This window comes from Cynara cardunculus (genome assembly GCF_001531365.2).
Source record: "Cynara cardunculus var. scolymus isolate 2C chromosome LG 4, CcrdV1, whole genome shotgun sequence".
NCBI classification, from domain to species: Eukaryota; Viridiplantae; Streptophyta; class Magnoliopsida; order Asterales; family Asteraceae; genus Cynara; species Cynara cardunculus.
In genome coordinates this window covers 2,351,415-2,361,694 of record NC_037531.1, presented here as the reverse complement: position 1 = coordinate 2,361,694, position 10,280 = coordinate 2,351,415, and the positions used below count along the sequence as shown (strand labels likewise).

The 10,280-nt window shown below is 33.7% G+C and overlaps 1 protein-coding gene across 1 annotated transcript; it reads left to right on the top strand.

Annotated features, from left to right (window-relative positions):
- Nucleotides 1-8,544: 8,544 nt before the first annotated feature.
- Nucleotides 8,545-10,037, top strand: LOC112511396 (transcription factor MYB52-like). Its single transcript, XM_025116996.1, has 2 exons — nucleotides 8,545-8,774; nucleotides 9,259-10,037. Exons 1-2 carry the CDS (start codon nucleotides 8,618-8,620, stop codon nucleotides 10,035-10,037), a joined length of 936 nt encoding a protein of 311 aa, XP_024972764.1. The 5' UTR covers nucleotides 8,545-8,617.
- Nucleotides 10,038-10,280: the final 243 nt, after the last annotated feature.

Sequence of the window (10,280 nt, the reverse complement as noted above, 5' to 3'; positions counted from 1 at the left end):
TATTTAAATATATATCAAAGTTTTATTATATATTTATGAAACAAAAGACATATATAACCATAACTTTATATTGTTTACAGATATATTTTTAAAATTTTTATATTTGGTTTTAGACGACGAAATATATTGAATAATAATAATGTAAAATATTTGATAAATTTAATAATACATGTAAAATGATCAATAATTAATACTAATAAATTATTTACATTTAAAGTTAATTAATAATTTGAAAATTATAATAAATTCATAATTAATATTAGTTAATAACTAAAAGTAATTAATACTTGGTTAATAATTAAATTAATTAATAAAATTAAATTAATATTAATAAATAAATAACAATTAACATTATATAGGGTTATGATTAGAAAAGGTGACAATAAGCTCTTAATAAGCTATTCCAACTAGCTTTTCCTCAAAATATAAGCTAGCATATGTTTGCTAAACAACGCCAACGAGTATTTTGGTTCATTGATGTTATTTCATTCAAATTACGAAACTATATTCTACCAACTTAACATGTTTATTCCAATTTCTTTGAGGAATCAAACACGTGGTCAAATTTAATGGAATCTTATTCCCATTCCTTCAACCTCTAATTCCTTTGATGGATTTCAATTCTTCCAAATTCCACTCTACAAACTAAACGCCTCTTAGATTCTTCCTGGAGTTCTTCTTCTTCTTTTTGTATAGCCACCAAAAGTGTACCCTCAAATGAGATTCTACCACTACCTTCTAGTATTTTCTCCTCTGATAGGAGTTGGCTAGTAACAACCGGAAACTTCAAGGTCTTTTTCCCATACATCATAATAAGTCTCATGTGCTCATAGGAAGATAACAAAGCTAATACAAGTCTCAATGATTGATCTTCAACTTCAAGCTCAACTTCGATAACCTCAGGTTCTGAGACAATATTGTAAAGAACACTCAAGGGTTGTTTGGTTGCGGCTTAATGGGTTGAATAAACTATATAGCTTATAGTTGGTCCCAAATGGATCTACAAGAGTTTTAAAGATAACAATTTGTAGAAGAGGGGGGGGGTGAATACAAATACACAACTTTTACTTTTTAAATTCATTTATTGATAAAAGAAGCAATATAAAACTTTCAAATTGTTGCAGAAGAAGATAAGGTTAAGACCTAATCTAAACAATCTAAGAAACACACAATTTGCATAGAAGGAGATAAAAATAAGAGAGAAAAGAGTTAGAAGGAGAAGAAAGTGTTTACTGAGAAGAGGAGTTTTCTCAGCTATTCATATTCATCGCATTTAATGCAAGTTAGAGGTACAACCACATGAAAAACTTCTAGTGGAGAGCTTGTCCCTTGTCTTCAAATATGCAGGATTTTGGCTGCATATGAATAGTTGTCCTTCACAAAGTCGGTAAGCACGTTTAGAGACAATAAAGTAACTCCATACATGTACTTTTCTGTGTGAGGTATAGGGTTGTTCCTTTATGCATAAGGATAAGACAAAGCTAATCTTCTAGAGCAAGATTCATTTGATTGCTGACACTGATTTATCTCTAAAGATTCTTTAGTGTTTGTTGAGTCTTAGTCAGATTTCACACTTTAATTTAGACAATCTTGTTATCATTGAATCCACTTCAGATCACGAATTGATATATGTCTGTCTTAAGTTACTTTTTCGACATTGCTGAAGGTTCCTTTGGTATGAGTTTTGTCTTTGAGGAATACTTGTTCTTTGAGAAGTTCACAGTACATGTTCAACAATCACTGAACAGACTTAGAGATGATCGTTGAAACTGAAAATAAGTAAAACAAACATATTTCACTTTGTATGGAGGGTCATCATCAAATCACTGTGAGAGTTTGAATCAAAAATATCTCCTTATTTGATGATGACAAAGCAACATAATTTTTTTTTTGTTTTACAGTGTGGAAAAAGAACTTGTAAGATACATGTCTCTTTTACTGCTTTGGGATCTTTTTTAGTGTTAGAAGGTGGTTTGCTGAATTACTTACGTTGTAAGAAGAGATTAGAAGAAAAAGAGATAAACAGCTGAGAAATTCTAATATTGAAAGCATGTTAAATAATAAGTAATTTGGAGGAAAATCGGTGAACAAAAAGAAACATGTAGAACTCATAGATGCTTTTGTTCCAAAGACTGTTTTCAGGGATCTTCATCAGATTCTGATGGAATAGTTCAATAAAAATTTCATTTATGATAATATTGAAGGATTACAATACGAAATAAAATTTACAAGGAGGGATGAACTATTAAAACTAAATGACTGATTACAAAAGATTTATATATTTGAAAAATCTATATAAGAGGGAATTCAACTCCTTCATTTCTTTTTCTGAGCAGGTCCTTCCTTATTCTTTTATCAATTAAGTCTTCCAGGAATGTGAGTAGTTTCACCATAGTGATAACATATCCTATAGCTGAAGGAAGCTTTAGGGCTAGAAGCATAAGAGCTAGAAAGATTAAGAGGAGAAATGTCTGGTCCAGGAATACCTTTTTCAGAAGTTCTGGGTGGAACAACTAGTTTCTTAGATTTCTTAGGTGTAAGATTAACTTTTAGCTTTGAGGTTGATATCTGGATGAGTCCAGAGATCTTTTTACCAGAGGTTGAAGGTTGAAAAGTTAAAGGTTTATAAGAAGCCTTCTTCAGTTTTTGGTTTTTCTTGGCCTTTTGAGGAATGTTAGCAATGAATTTACCCTTGTCTAATAATTTTGAACTCTTAGGATCTTACATTAAAGTAGGTTTAGACTCATATGTGGAGGAACACTAAGTGGAAGAAGTGTCAGGGGTGAAGGAGACAAAAGCTCCAAATTTTAACATGGATTGGTCTAAAGAGTATCCAAGACCACTCTTAACCTTGGTGAGTATCTGAGAATTTATGATCTCATTACCCTTAATAGAGGCTTTACACCATCCTTCAATGGTAGCCTTTTTAGCTTTGAGTTCAACAATAGCTTGCTCTCGTTCAATACTTATTGTTTGGTTTACAATGACTTGATCCTTAAGATTTTCATCAATCTTAGTAAGTTATTTGATTTTTTGAATGACATTTTTCAAGTTCTTGTAAATTAAGATTTAGCTTTTCAACTTTGGATTTTTCATTCAGTACATTGTAAAGATCTACAGTCAGTGTATCTAATGCAGAGAGACTATTAGTTCCAGAAGTAGACAAATCATTCAGATTTAGTGCTTGAGTTGAGATTGAAGAATAATTTGAAGATGAAGACACAAATGGTTCGTATTTAACTTCCTTGATGTTGGCTATAAAATAGAGATAGGTCGTTTGTTCATCGTCTAAGGAGGATTCGTTGGATAAATTAGCCCAATCATGTTCTTCAACGATAAGATTATTGCCTTTACGCTGATAGTTTTTCATCTTTTTGTACTTTTCCTTCAGTTTTAGATATTTATCATCTTTTGGTTTGAAGGAAAATGAAGTAGAAGATGACTTTGTAGCTCTTTTAGACCTGCATTCACTTGTAAAGTATCCTTTACGTTCACAGTTATAGCGGATTGCTGAAGCTTATCAATTGGGGTTGATTTTGGCTTCTCAAAGATAGAGTAGGAGGTCTACGAAAGTTAGTTTTTTTGGAAAATCTTTTAAATGAATTTGTAAGAAGATCCAGTTACTTATCAAACTCTAAAAGATCAATGTCTGTTAAGTCCTCAAAGTTAGATGGATCTAACTCAGTGATTGTGAGAGAAGGAGTAGTCGTTGAAGGAGTCTCAGACAGTAAAAGCTACATAAGAGATTTTTGACTCCTTTGAATCTCTTATGATATTCTTCTTCAGCTGGCGAGATTGCTCATGATTGAGCAAAAATCCCATATAGATTGTTGAGAGACAGATGCCATGTCTTTTCACATTTTAAGACACATGGTATAACTGTCCCATGATTCTGGCAAATATTCTATGAATTTTTTCATTGTCTCAGAGTTGGAATATTCTTTTCCAATGTTCCTGAGGTCTATGAGTAGGCAGTTAAAGCGTTGATGTACTTTAGACAAAGATTCAGCTTTGCCACAAATGAGACTTTCATATTGACTTACCAGGTTTATCTTTCTTGTTTCTTGTACCTCAGTAGTACCTTCATATTGAACACACAAAATGTCCCACATGGATTTAGAGGTTTTAAGTTTCATTACAGAATCATATACCTCATCAGGAAGGGACATGTCTATGATAGATCTAGCTTTAGTATCAAGAGTCATTTTCTTCTTGTCTTCATTACTCCATTAATGAGAGAGCTTTAGAATCTGCCTTTCAGGTATGGCAGCAGTGGTAGCAATGGCAGGAACTGCTGCAGATATTTCAAATGGAACATATGGTCCATTTTCAACATAATAAGGGATTTCAGGATCTATGCCTTCTAGAAATAAGGACATTCGATATTTTCAGAGACTGAACTTGACCCTGCTAAATCTGGGAGGTTTGACAAGAGAGCCATTATCTTGATAGTTTGTGTTTGTGTTTTGTAAATCCATAAAAAATGGTGAGTAGATTATCTTAAAGAGAGATAATAAAGACTACTCTGATACCACTTGTTGGTCCCAAACGACTTTACAAGATTTTAAAGATAACAGTTTGTAGAAGGGGGATGAATACAAGCACACAATTTTCACTTTATAAATTTATTTATTGATAAAAATAAGGTCAATACAGAATTTACAAATTGTTGCATAAAAAGATAAGGTTAAGACCTAATCTATACAATCTAAGAAACATACAGTTTGCAAAGAAGGAGATAAGAACAAGAGAGAAAAGAGTTAGACGGAAAAGAAGGTGCTTACTAAGAAGAAGAGTCTTCTAAGCTATTTATACCCATAAAATTTAATGCAAGTCAAAGGGTACAAGCTACATGGAAAATTTCTAGTGGAGAGTTTGTTCTTTGTCTTCAGATATGCAGGATTTGGCCGCATATGAACAGTTGTCCTTCACAAAGTTGGTAAACACGTTTGAAGATAATAAAGTAACTCCGTACGTGTACTTTTCTGTGTGAGGTATAGGGTTGTCCTTTTTGTGCATGAGGATAAGACAAAAGATAATCTTCTAGAGGAAGATTCATTTGATTGCTGACACTGATTCATCTCTAAAGATCCTTCAATGTTCGTTGAGTCTTAGTCAGATTTCACACTTTAATTTATTCTTGTTACCACTGAATCCACTTCAGATCATGAACTGTTATGCATCTGTCTTCATCTAGTTCTTTAACATGAATGAAGGTTCCTTTGGTGTGAGTTATGTCTATGAGGAATAGTTGTTCTTTAAAAAGTTTATAGTACATGTTCAACAATCACTGAACAGACTTAAAGATGATCGCTAAAACTAAACAAAAGTAGAACAAACATATTTCACTAAGTATGGAGGGTCATCATCAAATCACTGAGAGAGTTCAGATCAACGCTTATTCAGTCAACCATACAAAACATGTTTGGATATGGCTTAATCGGTTAGCCAAAGACGTATTCGATCAACTAGTAGAGGTATATTGTTTATACTTAGCCCAAAATTTTACCTATATGCCCTTATCTAAAACATGTTTCTAGCCACCTTTAACAATCTTTAAGATCTCCTTCTTCCTCCTATGGTTAGTCTCTTGACTCTCCTCCTTCATCCTTTCTACCGCCTCTCCTCCGATCTCCCTATCATTCAACCATCTGCATCTGCACAATCTGGTGGGACTCCCGCACCTCCACTCGGTCATGACTCCCCCCAACTCTAGTGGATTATTGAATCCTCCTCCATCTCTATAGCATCTCGTTCTAGAATTTCGATTTCAATCATTGGTTTCACGAATTTTGATCCAGGTCTCTATCAACACTTTCAAAATCTTAGGTCAGGACTTTCAATTTGGGTCTACATAAGCACTTTCAAAACTTAGGTCATTGGTTTCAAGCCTTTTGATTTAGGTGTGCATGACTTCAACACAACATCATAGAAGATCGAGAGAGCACAATTGTTAATTGGAGGTGAGAGTATATAATAGAGAGCAAGGAAGTTGTCTCGATTGATGAAAGCTTGAAATTGAAGGAGCGGGTGTATGATATACGCATTTGGTCCTTGATATTGTTGTAGTGCAAAATCATGAAGAAGGAACATTAAAGACTCGTCTATGTTACATGCCAAACCTCATAGTGCTTGAAAACTTTTACATCGTATTTGTATTTGAAAAACGACATTATATCCTAGAGAAGTGTTCATAGATTATGAGTAGTACACCCAGAGCGTTCCTAAATATGCATGTACTCCTACCATACACAAATTTGTCCTACACAAAGTAACCAAGATAAACTCTTTGCTAATGCATGTGGAAGATCAGGCAAAACTGCAACCATAGAGCATACTAATGGGCCTCTAACTTGAGATCTCCTCCTATATGACCATGAGATAGTTCTTTTCTGGTACGAAAGATTAGACAGTGTTACAACCACATAGCATACTAAGAACCATTTAAGCGAACCTCCTCTAACTTGAAACTCTGATACCACTTATTCAGAAAACTAGCCTTAATGTTTCCCAAACAGCTACACAATGAAAATTAATAGAGATAAAGAGAACACGAAAATTTACATGGAAAACTCCAAAAGCAGAGTAAAACAACAGCCCTAGAGATAAAATCTATTATGTCAAAACTTGTTACAATCAGATAATTCTAATTTGTCAAGTCTTCTTAATTATGTCCACATTCTCAAAGATTTAAATCAAATCTTTCAACTTTCTAAAAAAAGAACCAAAAAGAAATAATAATAAAGTGTATGGCCAAAGAATTTCCTGCGGCTACCATATAGTATTCATCTCTACCCAGCTCAATCCGAAGGAAATTATGCGGAAGCTTTACAATGTCACCGTTTCACAAAGGACGGATACGAAGTCATCTTTGGGGAAGAAAAACGTTCAACAGTGCCTTCAAGGTCTCCTCCAGTGGTTGAATACGATCATGTATATCGAACCCTAGCTAGCAACTACAACTTAACATATAAAAATCCTACCTCCTGCTCACATGTTTTGCAACGTTCTCTATTGGAAGACATTGTTGGCTAATGTTAGTCCCTCTTTTGATGAATTATAACCACAACTTACCATAAATTTATTGAAACCTCTTTTCTTCTCTAATACTCTTTTATAGAACGCCCTTACAACGACTCCTAATTATGTCAACTATAACTCAGGTAGTCAAAACCATGACAAAACTACTTGTTGATAAAAGAAAGAGTAAAAGCACCTATAAAGCATTGAAAGGAAAAGAAAACATGGGAAGAAGACTATTCAACCCTAAGCTAAATACTTTGATATTTTTCTTGGGAATCATGGAGGACCTTCTCGACATATGAACATAAATATATATGTCTATAGTGTATATATATGTATAATATGTGTATATATGTATATACATATATAGACCCATATGTGTACACATGCACATGCATACATACGTGTATCTATGTACACACACTCACTTCGATCTCCTTTCTACCTACGGGTACTTCTAGTTCACTTTGTGTGTTTATGGTTGTATATAGTATAGTACCCTAAACTATTATACCTACTTACCATCCTTTCCCTTAATGATCTAAACCAATGTTCGTACTTTAACCAAAAACCGAAAAAGAGGTAGGAAGAATCAAAGGAAATTAAAGTAGCTTGGGCACAATGATGAAACAAAATCTTATAAATGGTAACTAAATTATACCCATTTATACAATATTTTTTGTGTGAAATCAAACCAAAAGTGATGTTCAATTTCGATGCCCATCTATTGAGACATCCTCAACAATTCATTGACATTACATTGTTAGGTTGTATTTTTCTTTTTGTGGTAATTCCACCAAAAATATTCTACTTATTCATAGTTTATTATAACATATTAATAATAATATTAGTATTTTCAATATTTTACTAGCTTTCAATTCTTTCTTTATTGCACTATATAGTTAGTTAAATCTCATAGTTTTTATATGATGAGGATATATCTGTAGTGTCATTTCTATAAAAAAGTAAAAAAAGCAACCAAGATATTAACTAACGACGTCTAATTAATTAGGGTTCTCAATATCAGTTTCTTTCTGCATTTTTTAGAAGAAAACGTTAAAAAAAACACTACTAAAACCTTTAGCAACGCTTTTTGGACTTTTGAAAAGAGTAAACGAAAATCCATTTTAGTTGTAATAGTATCGCGGAACGGTGTATTATTTTCATATGGGTATGTGCTCAATAATGGTCAAAAACTACCTTAAAAATTATAGTTGAGAAAGCGAATGAAGAAATTGTTGGGAATTGAATTGATTGAGGAAGTAGAAAGAAAAGCCCAAAAGGAAACAAGAAAAAGGGGTCAGTGTACACACACATACGCAATTCTTTCTATGAACCCCAAAATGAGATGAGAGACAGTGTCGTGCAAAACCAACAAAAGTGACTGCCCATCCACAACCCTAAACCAACCTACTTTATTTTTATCTCATCATCTTTCCTTCTATAAAATCTTCATCTGCATCTTCTTTCAGTTTGCGTAATTATTGTTTGTTCATGCTGATTACTATCCAACCAGTAAAACTACCGCTTCAATCTGTATCAGACGACACTTGTTTTGGTTAAAGATTTTTTGAATCATAGTTTACGGTTAGTTATGGAAGAAAACGGAGGTGGTGGCTCTAGCGATGACACGAGGACATGTCCAAGAGGACACTGGAGACCTGCTGAGGATGAGAAACTCAGGCAGCTTGTCGAACGCTATGGTCCTCAGAACTGGAACTCGATTGCCGAGAAGCTTCAAGGAAGATCAGGTGTCGTATACGTTTGTGGGATCAACTTGTTCTTTCTTTACTCCATGTATCGATCACCCAAGATCCCTTCTTCGATTATTTCTGATACAAATTTTGATCACAAATTATTAATATTTCAAGAGTTGTATTTTCTTGGGAGTGTTTACAGAAAGATTTGTGATTAAAATTCAGTTTATTTAGTTTCAAGTTATTTCCTTTTATTTAATATTTACAAAGACCAAGTTATTTTTAGCATTTCTTGAACAAATTAATTACAAGGTTTGAGTTTTATAGATTTCTTTTATTTTATATAAACTGATTTATTCTTCCCCAAAACATAAAACAAATGATCTCAGATCAAAACTCAAAAGGGTTATATTATTATTATTATTATTATTATTATTTTTATTAACCTGGATATCCAACCCGTTAATTATGCGAGAGGTTTTCAGTTATATATAGTTGATATGGAAGTTACTTAATTTTGTGTATTGATATTGTGTAGGGAAGAGTTGCAGACTAAGATGGTTTAATCAACTTGATCCCAGAATAAATAGAAGGCCATTCACAGAAGAGGAAGAAGAAAGGCTCTTAGCAGCCCATAGGGTACACGGAAACCGGTGGGCTCTCATATCGAGGCTATTTCCAGGTCGAACCGATAACGCCGTCAAGAATCATTGGCATGTTATTATGGCAAGAAAACAAAGGGAAAAGTCCAAACTTTGCGATAAAAGAAGGTACCATGATGATTTACATAGTCGTAATCCGAATATTGATCAAGAATTACACCAAAGAGACACAAACTCGAAAAAGTATTCTACCTCCATCTCTTTTGCTACTAGCTATAGTCATTTTATGCAATTCCAGAATTTAAACAAAGATGGGATTTCCTCATGGAGCTTTGCAAGTCCGACCACCATGCTAGCGGCCAATCGATCTCCATCTTCTGGCGATTTAACTACAGATTGCTTCAGTTCTAGAATGCATCACCATAGTTTATCAGACCATTTCACTTCCCGAAACTATTTAAGTTCTAATGGAGGATATAGGGACACTAGTGCATACGGGCATCAGTTTCACAATAGGGTTCATTTTTCAAACCCCATCGAAAATAGTCATGAGACTGTGCTCAAGAGGCAGTTGGTTAGTTCCGAGAACAACCTGCCAATGCCGGTTAGGTCGACAGCAATTTTCGAGCAACATAAAGAAGAAGAAGAGGAAGCAATCAAACACAAGGATGAAGTACCTTTCATAGATTTTCTTGGTGTGGGACTTTCTTCTTGATCACCAACATAATATATATATATTTAATATTTAGGGTTTCTTGTATATGTGCACCATAAATATATGTGTGTATATATAGATCTGTTAGAACTCTCTTTTAACTTAAACCATGGTTTTCCTTTTCCTATTCTCTTTTCACAGTATGCATTTTGCAAGATTTCCATAATCCGAAAGTTATCCCAAACACCGTTCGTTGTAAGAAACCGAAACGACGATTTCAACATCCCGTAATGTTTTTTTCTC